This window comes from Rhinatrema bivittatum, chromosome 2, assembly GCF_901001135.1.
Source record: "Rhinatrema bivittatum chromosome 2, aRhiBiv1.1, whole genome shotgun sequence".
NCBI classification, from domain to species: Eukaryota; Metazoa; Chordata; class Amphibia; order Gymnophiona; family Rhinatrematidae; genus Rhinatrema; species Rhinatrema bivittatum.
The window spans coordinates 757405624-757425973 of record NC_042616.1 but is presented as its reverse complement, the minus strand read 5'-3'; the positions used below and the strand labels follow the sequence as shown (position 1 = coordinate 757425973).

The 20350-nt window shown below is 39.8% G+C and overlaps 1 protein-coding gene across 2 annotated transcripts in view; it reads right to left on the bottom strand.

The window, feature by feature from the left end:
• Positions 1–584: 584 nt before the first annotated feature.
• The window catches only part of MTBP (MDM2 binding protein), a 194276-nt gene continuing 174510 nt past the window's right edge, over positions 585–20350 (bottom strand). Inside the window, exons 20-21 of one of the 2 annotated variants that reach the window (XM_029591956.1) lie at positions 2598–2663; positions 585–1857 (exon numbers count right to left, since the gene is read on the bottom strand). In XM_029591956.1, coding sequence (XP_029447816.1) covers positions 1819–1857; positions 2598–2663 — 105 coding nt within the window. In that variant the 3' untranslated portion in view covers positions 585–1818. The remainder of the gene's footprint in view (positions 1858–2597; positions 2664–20350) is intronic. The other variant, XM_029591955.1, reaches the window with a different exon arrangement.

Here is a 20350-nt window from a genome sequence, read left to right as displayed (position 1 = left end):
CCTCAGCTCCAGAATGTGGTTTCTACCAGAAGCTCCACTGGCTTAGACCTCTAGAACCTGTTGCCAGCTCAGCAAAGATCTGAAGGAGAGAAGCCTGCAAGTTTTAAGATTTCACTTTTATGGACAGAGAAAAAAATGTAGCACATCTCCATCTGCTGGAGACCAATAGGAAGTTCATAGGAAAGATCAAAGGAAAACAAATACCAGGTCATATGGTACTACTGCTGGACATCTTGTGAGCTTATGAGATTTCATTGGGCTCTCACCTGTGGAAGGATGGAGACTAGCCAAAGGTTCCAGGCAAGTGGGGAAAATACTACAGAATTTATTTTCAAAGAATCATTAATGAAACTGACAAAACACTCACTTCAAAAGGGTAATGGGTAACATTTAAAAATTTGATTCAAATATTATACCATAGCTATTAATCACCATTGCATCTTTCACCAACAGCTGTATGAACAAAATAGTGTCAATTAAGAAAAATACTGTAATCCATTCTTAAAGTGAAATAAGAGAATAAGTTTGCAAAATTGTGTTGATTATACTTGATGAATAAAAAGTGAATTCTGCTGTATAAAGAAATGTTTTTCTTAAAAAAAAATACACAAAGGATAAAGAGTTCTGTTATTACAAATATATGTACTATATTTTTTATTAACAGAGAAAGCAAATTGTACAAAATGCTTTGCAAAGTATAAAATAGTTAATAGGGCCTGCCTTAGACAGATCAACTTATTCTGGCTAATGTACAACTTATCAGCTTTGATAAGACATGAAACGGTGCAAACAGTTCCACCCAGCAGAACTTAATGTTCAGTAATTTTACAGTGTACTGAAAAAAAAAAAACGCTGTACTTCCCAAGGGAAAAAAAATTCTATTTTTGTATTTAAACAAGACAATTTAATTCTATTCATATTCTCTTCAAATGTATTCTGAAGCGTGAATTAATAGAGAGCTGCCTCACTCTGAGCCTGGTCAGAGGTGGCAGCAAAGTATCTGTGGCTGATGGGAGACCCGCTTACTGCTACCTCTCTTCCCCCTCCAAAGGCTGCAGCAAGCTCAGTGTCAGTAGGCTGCTAGCAACACGCGGATGGACCGAGAGTTACGCTACGGATCCCTAATAAAGAGGAGACATGGAGAGAGGACGCACATGATGGGGAGAGAGGAGATGAGGATCACGGAAGGACAGGGTTTCAGATTTTCTCTATGGCTCAATAAGAATGTTTGAGAGCCATAGAGTATCAGCTCTACCCAACTACATTAAAATAAATTCCCAACTTTTTAAACTAATGTTTTTAGCAGGTTTACTCCATTTTTCCTTTCTGAACGTCAGAGAAGGGTTCAGAGACAAATATGAAGGCAGAATGAACAAAATGCCCAAAAAGAGGTCACAGATATCGAGCAAACCAAATCTCATGTCTTTCCATTTGGAAACCACAATCCACATTAATCAACAACCTAATCAGACTGCAGTTTGCACAGCCAGTGTCCTGAATCAGATTATAATCTTGATCACAAATGGAAGAGAAGAAACGGAAGGCTGTTAGTGACTGAATGCCACAGGCAAATGAAAGAATATGCAGTCTTGCTCCTAGATTATGGGGTCCACTTTCTTTTTATTTCTTATAGTTATTACTTTTCACAGTAAAACAGTAACCCTTCTGCAATCACCTGACAAGTAGAAGATTTACAAAAAAGGCTATGACTGTCCTGTGGGCCCATATATATATACACACAGATGCCCACCAATTTTATTTTATTATACAGAAACACTTTAATCCTCATCTGAATTCATGCTTCGGCCAATATGTGCATCACTTCTTGTTTCTTCTTTCTAACTCCCACTGAATAACCTATGGAAATAAATGATACCATAAAAAAGATTCAGAAAAATGCAATTATGAAGATTATATGTTTATAATAAGAACATAAGAGGTTGCCATACTGGGTCAGACCGAGGGTCCATCAAGCCCAGCATCCTGTTTCCAACAGTGGCTAATCCAAATTACATGTACCTAGCAAATACCCAAACATTTAATAGATCCCATGCAACTAATGCCAGTAATATCAGTGGCTACTCCCTAAGTCAAATTGATTAATAGTTTATGGACTTCTCCAGGAACTTGTCCAAACTTTTTTAAACCCAGCTACACTAACTGCACTAACCACATCCTCTGGCAGCAAATTATACTAAACAAATTCTTGCCATTTTATTTCATAAGAAATGAAGGAAGACACCAACTTCATAACAAGTGTCACACAACAATGATGAAATGCTCTTAGGATGTTATCAAGGAAAGCAGTAGGAAAATAACCTAAGAACAACTATTTAAAGACCATGTTGTCGCTATAAAGTTATTGCTTATAACAAGCTTGTGGTTCTCTATTTCAGCGATTTCTTTTTGTAATGGATTACCAGCATGCATAATGCAGGTCCACAAAATATTTTATACTTGGTCTGTCATCAACAGTTATTTCAAAGAATAACACCACAATTAAAAAAGTTTCTGATCATGGTCACATGAAAACATTGTGTTCAATATTTTCATTTTTCTGTTATTGCATGAAATATTTCAGAGACAAATATAATTACCTGTTTTGCATTATTATTCGCTGTTTTCTTCATTTCCTCAAGCAAACCTCTAGAAGTTTTCAGATCCTAAAAATAAAACACCAACACAAATTCAGTAGCATTGGCATTAGGGAGCTCAGTGCAGATGTAAAAAATGGTAGTTTAACCTGACACTCATTTAGATACAGTTAAAAACGAGGAGTTCCATGGAGAACTAATAGAATCCACTTTCCAGGACATGCATATGCTCGTGTTGATACAAATTACCCCTAATCAGGATCCCCTAGGATCCTATGAGATATACTGAAAATTTTTAGAAGGGCATAAAGGAATGCAGATTTGCTCTCATAAACCTTAATCCTTTCAGAAACCAGGCTAAAAATTCAAATCAAAATAAAAACCTGTAGCAAAACCTTTTTCTCTGCTTAAGATATTAAGTACCCAAATAGTCACTGCTAAAAAAGACCCACAATTGATAGAAACTTGTCCTGAAGAAACTTTCTTCGAAATAAAGAGCCTATTACACTAAGATATGCTAATGCCTGGTGGGGTGGGGTCATTTTTAGAAGTCAGGGGTGGATGTTTCTGTTTAGGGGACAGCAGGGGTAGGGAGAGGCAGGGTGCTGGTTGACAAATGCTCAGAGGGCTAGTTGCCTCTTTTTTTTTATTGTTATTGTGGGCTGGGTTCATAGTAACACACATATTACTACCAATAATAGCTTGTGATTTATCTAATGTCTGGGTACTTGCCAGGTACTTGTAGCCTGGATTGGCCACTTGGCTGGGCTGGGCTTGATGGACTCTTGATCTGACCCAGTATGACAATTTCTTATGTTATGTTCACTGGTAACATATGCATGTTGCTGGCCATAGGAATGTGTGTGATGAACACAGGGGTTCACATTTAATGCTCTTTATTTATTTAGGTTTTTATATACCGTCATTCCACGTGAGAATCACTAGATCACAACGGTGCATAAGTTAGATGAAAAATACAAATGAGGGGTAAGAGGAAGACATTTGAACAAAGACATTCAATGAACAAATCTTAGTATTAAGGATAAACTTTTAGTTACAAAGAGATCTAGAAGGCATTGTTGAAAAGCCAGGATTTCAGGTCTTGTTTAAATTTCTTGGTGTCAGAAGTAGTTCGGAGGTTTTCAGGTAAGGAGTTCCAGAGCATAGGGCCTACTATAGAGATAGCTCTCTCTTGTTTGTCATAAGTGGTAGCTTTTTATAGTTGGTATTTCCAATAAACCTTTATGATGAGATCTAAGAGAATGTATAGGAATATGTGAATAAAATTTTATTCCAAGCAGATCATTGTTAGGATTCAGGTTATGGTGAATTATTGTTAGAACTTTGTAAATAACTCTAGATTGCTCTACATTGGTTCCCAGTGCAATCAGAGTCAGAATAATGTGATCAAATTTTCTTTTACCGGTCAGGAGTCTGGCTGCTGCATTTTGGTATTAATAGTTGTACAGCACACAGACGTTTGCCAGCATCATCATGACAAAGCAATGGAGTAGAAAAATACCCCTCTAACTACTTACAAAAATCACAACAGGTGAAACCTCTTCAAACAATTCTCCATTCTCCCAGGATTACAGTGAAAAGGAAATAAGAGCAAACAGATTCAGATAAGCTTTAGATTCTCCTCCAAGCCAGAAGGCGGAATCACTTTTCTGCAAATCTCTAAGGCTTTCAAGCAGGGAAAAGAGAACTACAGCCTGTGACTACCCAAGTGGATTGAGAGCTAGTCTAGCAGGATTTAAAAGGTAAGACTATATTTCTCCTTCCTTATCCTGCTAGACTAGTCCAGACTCATGAGAAATAACCAAACAACCAAGCAATTGGGAAGAAAACAACTGTTCCAAAGGCCACATCCACTTTAGCCTGCACATCCAATTATAATGCTTAGGAAAGAATATAAAGATGACCAAGGGGCTGCCTTATAAATATCTTCTGGACTAATCACTGTGGCCTCTTCATAAGAAGATAAGAAATTGCCATACAGGCCCAGCAACCTGTTTCCAACAGTGGCCAATCCAGATTACAAGTACCTAGCAATTACTCAAACATTAAATACATCCCATGCTACTGATGCCAGTAATAGCAGTGGCAGTTCCCTAAGTAAACTTGATTTGTAGCAGTTTATGGACTTCTCCTCCAGGAACTTATCCAAACCTTTTTTTAAAACCAGCTACACTAACTGTCTTAATCACATCCTCTTGCAATCAATTCCAGAGCTAATTGTGCATTGAGTGAAAAATAATTTTCTCCGATTCATTTTAAATATGCTACTTGCTAATTTTATGGAGTGCCCGCTAGTGCTTCTACTGTCTGAAAGCATAAATAACCGATTCACATTTACCCATCTAAGTGCCCCCTCAACCATCTCTTCTCCAAGTTGAACAGCCCTAACCTCTTCTTTTTCCCAGGTGGCAATTCCTAATATAGAATCTAACCATGAAACTATAAGCATGGGTTATTTTTCCCCTATATGCATCATCTTGCACTTGTCCACATTAAATTTCATCTGCCATTTGGACTTCCAGTCTTGCAAGGTCCTTCTGCAATTTATCATAATCCACATGTGATTTAACTACTCAGAATAGTGATTCCTGGTGAGGAAGTCAGTTTGAAAGTTTTCCACTCCTATAGTGTGGGCTGCGGAGAGAGGAAGAAGATTCTGTTTCACTCAATGAAGTGAAGACTTGCCTCCTGAGCCACCATAGTGCTCTGGGTGCCCCCCTGCTTGTTCACTTATGCCATCACTGTTACTACCTGAGATCACCCCAACTGCCTTTCCCTTCAGCAAGGGCAGAAACTGATGGCTCTGGTGTCCAGATTATTTTATCAACCTTGAGGCATCCTGCCAAGACCTCAGCACCAGGGCCACCTGACTGCAACAGTGAGCTTTCCCATCTACCAGGTTCACCTTTGACATGACCAGGATTTAATTGGGCAGTTCCAGATCTATCCCATTCAATAGATTCCTAGGAAAGGCTCTCTTACAGCTAGTGGAAGAGGGAGCCAAAACTCATAATCCTGTGTCTTTGACAATCACCAAATTAACAGGGACATCCAAGATGTATGTGAGCTTTGGCCCATGAGGCTAACTCCAAGGTGGCCACCATTGTCCCTAGAAGTTGTAGATAATCCAAAATCTTGGGAATTCTCCGAGAGAAAGGTTTATACCTACACAAACAACTTGCATATCCTCTCCTGAATCAAATAATTTGGCCCATCATGGTATTAAATTGGGCTCCTAGATACTCCATTGTCTCGGAAGGCAAAAGATTGCTCTTTATGTAATTCACCACCCAGCTAAGATTGTCCAAGACCTGAATCACCCTGGCCAAGGCCCCCTGACTCTCCTACAAAAATCTGGCTCTTATTAGCCGATTGTCTAGGTATAGATAAACCAAGATAACTTCCCTACCAAGAAGGTTACAACTACCACCATCACCTTGGAGAATGATCTCGGCACCATGGCAATGCTGAATGGAAGGGCTCTGAATTGGAAATGCTTTCACATATGCAAAACCAAAGAAACCTCTGTTGAGCTTCCTTGATGAAAATGTGTAAGCAAACCTCCGAGAGATCCAAGGATAAGAGGAATACCCCTCATCTGACTGCTATGACAGTGTGAAGCATTTCCAAATGAAAGTGAGGAACCCAGAGACACCTGTTAAGATTGAGAAATGGCCAGAAAGAACTGTAATCCTTTGGAACCACAACATAAATGTTGACTTAATGAATCACATTTCTTACAGTAAATCAATGCGATGATGGTAAATGGAATATCGATCCTGACTTTGCACTTCGACCTTCTTCAAGATGCTGAAAGCTCTCTGGAGCAACCCTTATAGCTAGCCCCTTGGATGTTGCCGTAAGAGGAGTGGCAAACACCAGGGACATACCTGTCTGAATAATATAGAGAATCCACTAGTCTGCTGGGATGAGATTCCATTCCCAGCAGTACCACAGAAAATGACCACCTATTTAGAGGAAATCCACTGACTCTCATTGAGCTGACCAGCAAGACCCAGAGATCCTGAAGTTATTCTTCCTGGGCCCTTAGGCCCCCAAATGACTGATTCTTTCCTCAAACTCAAATGGATGAAATACTACTTCCCTGGCTGATACTTCCTGGTCTCCCTGAAATGACTTTAATCTCTATTAGACTAAGAAGCTGAATGGTTTCTATCCTCTGATAGTTTCTGGCGCTTGGCCACTCAGATCTTTTACTGTCTTTTCCAGATCCTCTCTGAACATCAAATTCCCTTTAAAGGGAAACTTGCTAAGTCTCTTAGATGCTGTATCTGCCTGTTGCCCAGGTGCAGTCACAGCAACCTTCATTCAGTTACTTATTTTTGTGAAACAAGTGGTCAACATGTCAACAGGAAGGCTACTGTCTGAATTATATGGGACCACGATATTGAATGTCATCAGCATAAAAAGAATAATATACTCTTAACTCTGCAGAGACTTTACCATTGGCTGGTGGTAAATATTAAATAGGAAGAATGACAGTGCTAATCCCTTCGGTACGTCAGACTAATACTTTCCAGGTGAAACATTTATCTCCTATACAAACATAACATAAATCAGAACCATGGCACCAATGCCATACGAAGGCATTCAATACTGTATGCAATGTCCCTGGGATATCTAACTGAACAAAATTGAGAACATGCTCCCTTGTCATTTGGCATTGCAGCCTAACAGAATGAACCCACACTATAGGTCTTTCTGAATCCAAATTGATATAAATCTAAAATACTAATCTCTTCAAGATAAGACTTCATTTTCAATAAAACACATTTCTCTAATACTTTACTAAAAAATGGTAAATTAGATATAGGCTGATAATTTGAGACTGTATGCTGAGAGCAGGATTTTTCTGTACAGGCCATATTGTGACTTGCTTCAGTCTCTCAGCAACAGACCCTTCCCCTGAAGGATTTATTTAATGTTAGCTAGGGGTGCTGTAGGATACATCCTGCAAACCCTAAATGATCCGGAATGGGCAGAGGTCTAACTTACAACTGATAGCTTGAATCTCTCATTGCAAGGCAGGTAGAAACCTTTGGACAATCAATAAATATCTTAAGCAAAAATTTCAAGACAGCAAATATACCTTTATTTGGAAACTTTTCTAAAATATAAAGGTTAATCACTGATTAGATTTCCTTTTTTGGGGTTTGTAGTCAGCTGGAGTGAGGGTTCAAGTTATGTTTGTAAGCATGGTTAGATAAGGTAATTATATCCTTTTATTTTGAATTTATATATATTTTTTCCTTTTCTTGCTCTCACCACCTCACTCCCTCCCCCTATTTATGTGGACCTGACATGGTTTCATAAGGACCTTCCTGTAATTTGTTTATTTTCATTTTGTTTGACTTGTGTTTTCTGAGAATTGACTTTGAGAATCTTAAAAAATGTTGAGAAATAAAAAATTTAAAAAATTTGTGAAGCAAAAACATTTTATTCTAGCATGGTCATTGGATACAGAATTATACAAATCTTGTCTATATGGCTGTGAGCAGATCTATGCTAGTATTTTATAACCTGTGCATTTGATAAATTCATGTTTTACAAAATATGTATCTCTACCCGCAAAACACATGTAGGCTTATGCATGAATACATGAACATATATCAATGTCTTAATGTACATACTTTTCCTACCTATTTTAAAAATTTGTGTATTTTAAAACGCACGGACAATGAAATTACCAGTTTTACCAATTAGTCCACCAGCCACCCAGTCCTTCTCCCCAGATCATTGAGACCCTCCTGATTTTTCAGCCTGAACTTCCACCGGTTCAAGACCTCTCACCCAATCAGTACTACACAATAAACACATTTAATATCATTTATGCCAGATAATTAGCAGGTGTAAAATTACGGGGGTAAATTGGCAATTCTAAGCAAGGCTTTTAAAATAGCAATTTACGCACATAAATGTTAGAACCTCCCGTTTTTTTTTAACCACGTAAAAGTGAAAATACATGTGTATTTTTGACTTTAATAAAATATAGAATACATGAGTAGAGGCTACTTACAATCATATGCACTAATTTTTATGCATGTAATGTTTTGAAGATTCATCCCTAAAGAATTAACACAGTAGCTGCTAACACAAGCACATAAATTTACGAATGTGGTCATTTCTGTATTTAAGATTTTGGTCTGTCTTCACTTACTTATTATTATTACCCTGCTTATTGACATTCAGAAAAAGACTCAAAACATGGCTTTTCAAACAAGCCTTCCCAGACTCAGACTAAAAACAATTCTCTCCGATATTCAAATTCCAAGCAACAATTTTTTTTTATAACCATCCTGATAATCTTCCCCTAAACTTTATAAACATCCAGAATCTTCATTACTTATGATTTCTTCCTTATTGTTAAAAATTGCATTTTTGAACTGAACAATTCATTGTAAATCATTCACTTCCATTTTTGGAAACTTTACCATTCTACAGGTTAATACACCATGTTAAAGTTTCTATCTTTTCTTCTTCTTACTCCTAGTTGTACGTCTCCTTGTTTATTGTAACTGCATTTATAATATGTATATTACGTATTTTGTTCTATGTTCCGGCTTGATGTGATGTTATCACGAATGCCGGTATAGAAAAAACCCCAAAATAAATAAATAAATAAATAAATAAATACTTAGGGGCCAATATCATAAAACCTGTTCTAAAATCAGAACTTAAATTTTAGTGCATGTTTTACTTAATGTGTGCATTAAAAACATGGGTCCAGTGCTGAGGGTTATTAGCGAACCATTTCCAAGATGGCTGCATGGCCCTTTTGCTCCATCCTCCTCTGCATAAAATATTCTTTTGTCTGTCCTAATGTTCTATGGACACCTGAAAATTGCAGAATACATAGGCAAACGCTGTGAGGAATTTATTAAAGATCATCATTTGCCTCTATGCACTGCAGCTCACCACCGGCGGATCTGGTCACCTGTGGACTTGACTGAGAGAGTGCTTTGTCGGTATGGGAGGCTGTGAATTAATGAGGCTGAACATACTTAAAATAAATAAATAAATTTAAATAGAATTCTGATATATCTTACTGCCACACAGGAGGCTGACATCACCCATTGGCAGATATAGGAGGCCTGAAACACCAGTAGAAGACCTCATTGCGGCCGCTCTGGTAAATTAAAATGGTTCACACAAAAACACTTCTAAAATTTGAAAAAGGTCAGCAATCGTTTTGTGTCTCTCATAAAGATACCTGCAAGTGTGGTGCAGTAACTATTTAAAACTGAAAAGACAGGAATTTTAATTAATGAGAAGGAGAATAGTTACATTTTGGATATATAACAATGTCTTCCTAATGTTATATGGAGACAGTGAATCAGGGACGGACAGGTGCCAATGACCCAGATCCCTAACCACCCATCCAAGGCCAGGGGAGAATGATCCCATGGGCTTCCTGCTGCCGTAGACCCTCAGGCACTGCCCCCATTGCTCGATTGGTCAGTCTGCCCCTGCAGTGAATTACAGGAAGAGCGACAGTAAATCTATTTCATCCTGAGTGATGTGGAATAGTGTTGAGCAAATACTATTTCTGAACTACACAGGCAGCGATCTCAGAGCAGGTGTGGGGCACTTATGGCTTTGCGGTAATACAGTGGCACTCGTGTTGTCCTATGATTCTGAGAGCATTACTAGTGTGTGAAGCCAAACAGACATGTCAGACTGCCACCTGCTGGTTTACGTGATCATCTTTCTGAGTTTGTCTCACTTGGAAGGCAAAAAGAGGCTGATTACTTTGGAAAAAACTGTGGACGCTTGAACTTAAAGGGGCGCTCTTTTGGGTGATATGTTTTGCGCATCTGCTTTTAATTCCTGCTCCCTGTGATTGTAACCAGTCCCAAGGTCTGTTGCAGTTTGTTAGTCATGTGATGAATATTAGCTATCATCGGCTCCACTGCAATGTGTCCATGAATGCAGAGCAGAAACTACAACTGGGATATTTTATGCTGTTTCTGCCTTGATGTATCCTGCAGCCTTAGAGACCTGAGGTGAAAGTATTACCTACTTTATTAGCTCTGAGTACACATTACTGGAGAAGCTTCCTTTCTCAGATATATTTCTATGTCAGGAGAAGGACACATGGCTTGTGCTTTTTGCGATACTTTTTATTTTTGAATGTCCTGTGAAGAGCATTATCTGCTATGAGATTTCTTTGGACCCCTTCCTTCTACCAATTTATATCTACATTTTTGTTTAAAAAGTCAGAATAAGCTTATTAATAAAATATATCTTCTGCTGATGTGAAAGCCAAGTATCTACAGCACTCCCAAAAATTAAAAATGTTCCAAAAGTGCAAAACACAGCTAGAAGTGGAAGTTCTGGGAAAGTGGAATCCTTAGTATGTCTAGAAGAGGAGCCTAGGTTGCATGGTTCAGTTCTAATTTGTGAATTTCAGCTTCCGCATATAGAAATAACTGGATCCACTGCAAATCTACAAAAAGATGCAAAGGAACTTAAACAACGGAAATCACTGAAACATAGTCCCTGTAGGAGAACAGATATATCACTCATACAAGGCTCAAGCCTGCGGAGAAGAAGCTCCAAATGTTAGAGGATAGATAGGAGGACTTTGAAACTAGGCAGAGGAGATGTAATGTAAGAATCCTGGGAGTTCCAGAAAGAGAAGGGGATGAAAAACCTGCAAGACAGCGTGAATATATTTTTCAAATAGTGGTGGGTCTTGGCTCAGATCAGAATCTGAGCTCCACTTTTGGGAGCCGAATACCAAACTCCATGATGTCGAGGCCGATTGTGTTTTGCTTTCACTATTTTCATGACACACTGCCTTTAATGGATAAAGCGAGACTAAAGGATCATATTATATATAAAGGTGCACAAATACACATTTTTGCTGATTTTGCACAAAACACTTATAAAGAGGAACAGAGTGTTGTCTCTCATACCTGGTTGTCATCTCACTAGATAAATTATCATTAGGTTTACCTTTCTTATTGATAATAAAGAGTATCACGTGCTGATATCTTGGAATATTTGGATCTACTTGTTAAAATGACAGAAGAAAGACTTAAAGGAGAAGCTGTGCTTACTGAAGAAGATCTGAGTTGGAGAGCAGTGTAGGTAAAAAGGAGAAAGTCGAGTAAGGAAGGTCTGAGTACCCGAAGTTCTAAAGCAAAGGAGGATAATGAAATGATGAAATGGAGTTTCTATCTCAGGAAATGCCTAAATAGTTTGGTTTATTAATGGTTTTTGCTTCAACAATGCACACTGGACATTATTTCTTTTTGCTAGTGCTCTAAAGAAACTAATAAGGTCTTACATATTCTTCATATCTGACCTGATGTTCCAGTTTTATTAAGTAGCTCTAAGAGGGATGCAAATGGTCTTGTTAGTGGGGAGGGCTTGGGAGTTTAGAAATGTGTAAAGGGGGAAGTTGGGTTTAATGTGAGGAATACAATGGAGATGCAGTGGAGTGGGTTGCTCCCCTTGATAAGGAAGTTAGTCTATTCTGGGACACTTGAGCTTGCTAGTATATGCTTTGGGATAAGTTATTTTCCTGCACATGGTAGGTTTGGGAGGGAGATGCTGCTTTTGACAAATGGGAAAGAATAGGACTTGCGCTAAAGTGTTGTGTGTGGGGGGTGGGAAGATGTTTAATTTAATATCTGTTTTTTCTCCAGTCTTATACTATTACTTATGTTTTGCATCTTATGATTAATACTGTTGGGCGAAGATATTCTAGCAAAGTTTTGCAATCACCACATTTTAGTCTTCATTACCTATGAGGAGGGATTGAGGTAACCAAGTAGTAAAGCTACCACCTGAAGTACTATGGACAGAAGAAAAAAAATGTATGTTAAAGACCTCAACTTTCCAGTTAAGCGGATGTTGCTGACGAAAGAGGTTCGTAAACTTCTGATGGAACATCTGTTCATCCTAGAAACTCACTACAATGAAATCTGAATTTTCACTTCCTACTAAATACTTTGAGGCTTTTTTTTTTTTTTTTAAAGAAGAAAAGATGGGAGCAGTGTTTAAGAAAGATGCCTTTTTCTGCAGAAAAGATAAAAAGACACCCTGAAGATATAGTAGATTCCTATTAAAGGGAATATTTTGCCTTAATACAGTCTCCAAATGAAGGTCAAAATGATTTTTTGGACTACTTACAGCTGAGATTCTCACTTTATGAAGGTTAGTCTACTTATTAGGGGAGACTAGCACCATTATAAATCCTGAATGTGATAAAACTTCCTCAAGCAGTGCAAGGAAGATGTCGGAGAGACCATAGACCTCAAATACCTCTCCAACAAACAATCCCAAAGAATCAACAGGGTTTTTGAAGATAGCCAAACCAGAGTCACCAACATCGGTTGAGGGCGAGTCTCGAATTACCTTTCAGCTTGGGCCAAAATAACTTCCAACCAATGGGTTTTAAAAATTAATCGACAGGTTTACCACTTATAAGGTTCACAGTTTCCCCACATTTGTCTCGAGTAGCTCCGCTGACAAGGCACCTCAAAGCAAATTCCTCTCTTGAAGCAGGAAAGTTATTAGCACAAAAAGCAATTCAGCACATTCCACCTTCCTGCAACAAGGGATTCTACTCCCAATACTTCCTCATCCCCAAATGCACAGGAGATCTGCATCCGATACTTGATCTCCGTCCCCTCAACAAAACACTGGAGAGAGAGAAATTCAAGATGACAACGCTGAAGGCCATTTTGCCCTTCATACAGTGAGGCGATTGGATGTGCTCACTTGATCTGAAGGATGCATATGCTCATATCCCAATCCACTGCTCTTGCTGACGCTACCTATGCTTCCAAATACACAATGCACATTACCAATACAATGTACTTCCCCCCTTTGGACTCTCCTCTGTCTCAAGAGTCTTCACAAAGTATTTGGCAGTGGCTGTGGCACATCTTCACCGCAAGGTATTGCAAATCTTCTTGTATCTGGACGACTGGCTGATTGTTTCACCCAGTCTAACAGATCTTCACAGGGACTTTCATGTTACCAATTTATGCCTAGAAGTCCTAGGTTTCCTCAATTACGAGAAGTCTGTCCTCCAACTAATGCAGAGCCTACAATTTATTGGAGCAAAGAGACTCCATTCGAGAGAGAGCATTCCTACCCAAGGACAGAGTCAAATACCTGCAATTTCTGGCATTACACCTCAGAAACAAAACCAAGACAACAGTAAGCAAACTATTAAAACTGCTAGGCTATATGGAAGCAGCTATCCACGTGGTAACCCTGACCTACTCCCATACTCTGCATATGAGAAGGCTACAGCGAGGTTTAGAAAGGCAGTGGACTCAGTGTCTCAGCCTCTCTCCGCTAAAATTTTAGTCACAGCTTCAATGAAAAGAGACATAACTTGCTGGCTGAAATCAAAACTTCTAACAGAGGGAGCACCTCCCACTCACCAGCTAATTCTTACCATGGACGCCTCCACCTCGGGCTGGGGGGGGTCGTGCACTTCTTTCACTATCAAACGAGGGATGTGGTCAACCATAGAAGCTTCATACCAGATCAACCTCCTGGAGCTCAGAACAATTCGCAATGCCTTAGTAGTATTCGAACACATCCTGGCAGGGAAAGCAGTCATGGTCCACACAGAAACAAGTGGCCATGTTTTACATAAACAAGCAAGGCAGATCAGGTTCACTGATAATGGGAATGGGCAACCAAACTGGCCATTGTTTTGCAAGCTACATACCTGCCAGGTATAGAGAACGTGCAAACAGACAAACTCAGCAGAGTGTTTCATCCACACAAGTGGCCTCTGGACCAATCCATAGCCGACAGCATCTTTGCCGAATGGGGCGAACCTTACATGGACCTCTTTGCAACTCACTACAATATGAAACTGGAAAGATTTTGCTCTCTACTTCCCAGCCCGAATAGAGAATCACAAGATGCGTTCCTCTTCTAGTGGCCAACTGGTCTACTCAATGCGTTTCCACTAATTCCACTTTTAAAACAAACAGTGCAGAAAAGAATCCAGGACCATGCAGAGATGATCCTCATAGCTCCAGCGTGGCCGAGGCAGCCGTGGTAAGCACATCTTGTACAACTGTCAGTGCAACTGCCCAGGCCCCTAGGATACCAAGCGAGCCTAACGCAAGATGAGGGAACTCTATTTCACCCTCTCCTCTTATCAATCCACCACATAGCTTGGAGACTGAGCACCAAGTATTAAAACTGTTGCACCTTCCGAGCCTGATTCAAGAGGTTCTCCTGTCCTCAAGGAAACTGTCCACTCACCACAATTACTCCTTCAAATGGTCCCATTATGTCAGTTGGTGTCATTTGCAATCAACTGACTTGTTAGAGTGCTCTCCGAAACTCCTACTCAACTACTTTTACCATCTGTCCTAGGCAGATCTACAAACTTCCTCAGTGAGAGTGCATCTGAGTGCAATTGCTGCTTACCACCATCAAATAAATGGGCAATCCATTTACCAGCATCCGTTAGTGTCTCGTTTTATGAAGGGCCTCCTGCACATGCATCCACCAGTACAGAAACCCCCAATTCCGTGGTACATTAATGTGCGAGCCCCTAGTGACAACAGGGATGATGTTCCTTACATGGAAGGTCCTATTCCTGGTAGCAATCACATCAGCAAGATAAATTAGTGAGCTACAGGCCCTGGTTCATTTCTTGCCATATCTATAATTCTTCCATGACAAGGTGTTACTACGTCCACACCCAAAATTTATGACAAAGGTGGTATCGGCCTTTCATCTGAATGAATCAATCTCCCTACCAACTTACTTCCCAAAACCTTATAAAAATGAAAGGGAAGAGACTCTACATATGCTAGATGGCAAGCAGGCCCAATCATATTATAAGGAAAGAACACAGAGCTACAGGGAATCCCAGCAGTTATTCATTTCCTATAACTCCAACAAAGTGGTAGTTGCAGTATCCAAAAGGATGTCAGCAAATTGGTTGACAAATTGTATCCATCACTGCCAAACCACAACTTCCATTCCTCTGGCTGGGACAGTAAAAGCACACCAAATAAGGGTGACTGCAGCCTCTCTGGCACATCTAAAGAACATGCCTTAGCAGACATCTGTAGGGCAGTAACGTGGTCCTCGATTCAGACCTTCATGTCTCATTATTATCTAGACAATCTTCAGAGTCGGACAGTGCAGGAGGAAGAGCAGTGCTAACTACAGCAGGAGAAAACTAGAGCCTGCCACTTAGGTGACTGGGTTGCACATCACAAGTAACATGGAAGGCAGCAACCCTCAGCTTAGGTCTCTCCAAACAGCATGGCTAATTCACTCTATGGAGAAAAAAGCAAATTTGCTTACTGTAAACGATTTCCGAGGATAGCGTGAATTACCCAAGCAAACCCGCCCATCTCCCTGGCAGTCTCTAGATACCCTGACTAGACGTAGTATGGGATCTTTGATACCAACTGAAAACTAATGACTGAGGTAATTTGCAGGGCCATCCACGAATGGGCAGAACATAAAGCTCTGCTATTATGAGAATGTTCTGAGCCACGCACTGCTGGAGGACTTTGCACACCAAACAGCAAGGCTAATTGAAATAGCATGGCTAATTCACTCTGCTATCTTTGGAAAACACCGTTGATGGTACACAAACTTGCTTTTACATCCCAGATTTAACCTACCACAGAAAACAGAAGTAAAAACCTGTGCTATTAGCTAGCCTTCTTGCATCGGCACCTTAGTAATTCAAATAGTGAACAATACTGCTGGGTTTGACCTCATTTATCTTATCTTGTACTCTAGATGAATTAAAAAGAAAAAAATAATGTGGGCTCTGAATAACCTATATGAGCTATTAATTTTATTGGCATCATACTACTGGCTTAGTTCTTGTTCAGTCTTACATCTTTACCGAGTTTTCCATCCAAGCGAAGCAACTAAATATCCCCAAAACATTTCCAGGCCCTATACCCAAACGCAGCTCATCTATATACAGTAATGCATGTGTGCAGCTACAAAAGCTAACAGATGTGTTCCAGATTATTTGTTTTACTATGAAATATTCCATTTAATAATTATGAGGGTCATTTATCAAGTTATTAGGGTGATATCGCAGGCGTTAGGCTCCTAATGCCCATGATAACGCCGTAACGCATATGATAAATACCGCATCGCGAAATGTGAAAGAAAATTTAAAATTAGTATTCAAGTGGGAGGAGTTTGGGTGGAGTAAATGGAAATGAGGGTTGGTTAACGCAGTGTGTGATAAAGTCACACACTATTGTGGGATTTATCGCCAGACATAATGCCCTTTTTCAGAGCATTATGCCTGCGATAGCTGTGCGGTACAGAAGATATAGGATTTATTGCAAATCGCAGTTGAGGAGGGAGAGGGGAGAGTCTCTGTAGAGGGTCACTTATAATTGAACTTTTTATACCACTGTAAGAGGGGGCAATATGAACTCTGGGTAAGATTTGTGGGGTGGGATAGTTTTACATGCACAGTCATACATACAAACAGCACAGTTACCATCAGTGGAGATTTAATGTGATTTGGAGGGATGAAAGGTAAAAGAAAAGTAGATTTGTACCATGTTCTCTCTACCTAGCTTGATACTCTCTCTTCCTAGCTGCGATCAAGGTAGGTAGAGAGTAAACTGTACAAATCCTCTTTCTTTCATCCCTCCAAATCACATTAAATCTTTATGGATGGTAACTGTGCATGTAAAATTATCCCCCAAAACCCACCCCAAGTTATTAGTGGCCCCTCTTACAGTGGTATCAAATAGTTAACTTTTTTGTGAGCCTCTATAGAGGCTCTCCCTCTCTTCAGCAGCCCGGACTGCCATTAGCAGCTGTGATAAATTACTCAGTGTGCGATGTGAAAATAACATGCATTGCAGTAAATACCTATGCGGTATCAGCAAAGTTACCCTAACCACGCCCCTTTTTGTTATCACAAGCACTATTTTTGCTATATTTATAGCAAAATGATGAATCTAGGTCTAAGACTGCTATCAGTAGTAATTATCTAGCTCTGCGTAAACACTGCCAGGGCTTTGATATTTCACTGTCGCCCACCATTTTCTGACCACTTGCCTCATGCTATCCAAGAACATTCAGAATGATTTGCACTGTATAAAAGCATAGTTTTTAGAACAAACCTCATGTACAGGATGCACCCTGTTAATTACCAAATTATATAGTGAAAGTGAAGCCCTTAGCAACCTGTTTGTAGGGGTGACCACAAGGTATGCTGTATACCAGGGTACTTTCCAGGCTAGAAACGCTGTTTACAGAAAGACAGGTAACCATCGCTAGGAAAATCAGAAGTTGCCTAGTCACTCACAACATCTAGGAGGAACTGGGAAGAAAGGGTGAGCCAAAATAGAAGAGGCAGACCCTAACCTAACCCTGAAAAGCTGACCTTAAATCAGGAGGAAGGGGAAATGGTGCTATAAGCTTCAGTTTGATTTAAGATAATTCAGGAAGAGGCATTAACTTACATTTTACTAAGCACCTTATAACTAGTAATTTTGTGCAGCTAGCAGGCTGAGCTTGGCCCATGGTAGTGAGAGAACTGTAATTGTTTAATGAGAGCTCAGTAAAAAATAGGTGTTTCTTTTGTTTCTCTTTCCTTTTTCTATGTTCCTGCATATCTGGACTGTGAAAAAAAAATCCTCACCTGTATCCTAGTGTGATTGTTTTCATCAATGAGAACTAAAACCCTGGGCTGAGAGGGTGGTGAACTCTAGCTGAACCTGGATAAGCCTCACCTACTACATACAACAATTCCAATTTTGTTTATTCCTGATGTTGTGTGAAATTATAGTGTGGGTTGCTAGTCTGTGCTCAGAGCTGTTAAATTCTGACAACCCACTGACAATATTATCTTGGTAATAGTATTTGTAAGCAGACCTCTAATTTCCAGGTCCACTCTAGTAGTTGATCTCATTATGTAAGCTAGGACTCAATGATTCTATCAAAAGTGTACATGTCTGAAAGCCTCAACTAAATCATATGCTCTAACAAGGATTGTTTACACTGTAGTTCACTACAAAAGCTTTTGAAACAAAACTATATAATTTTCAAACTTAAAAACAAAACAAAAATACACTTTACTATGTTTTACAGACAAGGTGCTAGTATGAGAATTCTCTCTCTTAAATAAGTAGAAAAAGCATGCAGAAGCATTGGTTTGGGAATGCTCTCCAGGATAGGTTTGGAAAAGAGGTGTGTGCAAGTGTGCAATGTGGAAGGTTTTGTGGTGGAGATGTGTGGGTGTGTGTAGATGGGTGGGATATAGGTAAGTATGTGTGGAGGTGAGTAGAGTTGCATATAGGTGGATACAATATGTGTTGTGTGAGTAGGTAGTGTGAAGAGTGGGTGGAAGTTACAGGAAAATTGATTATCTGCTAATTTTCGTTACTGGAGTATCACAGATCATTCCAGACTCCTGGGTTTATGCATCCCTGCCAGCAGATGGAGACAAGAGAAAGTTTAACTGACACTGTTTTACATTCCCTGGTGCCACCTGCAGTTCCTCAGTATTGATTTGCACCCAAGCAAAAACCTCTTGCACAAAACACTTGTACAAACTTGAAAAAGTAGCCAAAGAACCTAACAAAATTTAGAAAAAATCTTAGACAGAATTAAGAAATTACAGCAGAGCGAGCGACTCTCCACCTCCATAGATCGGGCGGGTTCTGGACTGATCTGTGGTACCACAGAAATGAAAATTGGCAGATACGAGCCAATTTTCCTTTCCCTGTACATACCCAGATCAGTCCAGAATCCTGAGATGTACAAAAGCTCCCCACTGAAGGTGGGACCTGGAGAGTCCCAATCGCAAGACACTTGCCAAATGACCAAGACTCCGGATCCTCTACATCCAAACAATAGTGCCTTGCAAAAGTTTGCAGCGACTTCCAAGTCATCACTCCACAAATTTCCTGTGGAGAGATCAACTGGGCTTCCGCCCATGAAGCTGCCTGAGATAGAGTAGAGTGAGCCCTCAAACCTTCAGGCACTTGACAACCTTTGAGAATGTATGTCAACCTAATAGCCTCCTTAAGCCACCTCGCAATGATAGCCTTGGAAGCCTGGGCAATTTTCTTCGAACCACTCCATAAAATGAAAAGATGATCAGATCTCTTAAAATCATTCATGACCTTGAAGTACCTCAGTAAAGCCCTACGGACGTCCAACAGGCTAAGCTCTCACGCATGAGGAGTTGAAGCATCCAAAGCTGGAAAAGCTGGAAGCTCCACTGCCTGATAAAAATGAAAAGCCGATATTACCTTGGGAAGAAATGAAGGGACTGTCTGCAAGGACATGTGAATCTAAGATCTGAAGGAATAAATCACAGCAAGATAAAGACTAACTCAGACTTTCTCCTCGCAGAACAAATGGCTACCAGGAAAACGACCTTCAAAGTCAAATCTTTAAGTGTCTCTCTGCAAAGAAGTTCAAAAGGTGACTCGCACAAACCTTGGAGAAATATTCAGATTCCAGGAAGGACAAACTCTCCTCACCGGAGGGTGCAAATTCTTAACCTCCCGAAGAAACCTCACCACATCAGGATGAGAGGACAACAAGCAACCTTCAACTCTCCCATGTAAACAAGCAAGAGCTGCTACTTGTACTCTGAGGGAGTTGAAAGCCAGGCCTTTCATCAAACTTTCCTGAAGGAAAGATAAAATCTGAGACACTGAAAACCGTAAGGCCTGTACACCATTATTTATACATCATGCCTCAAAGACCTT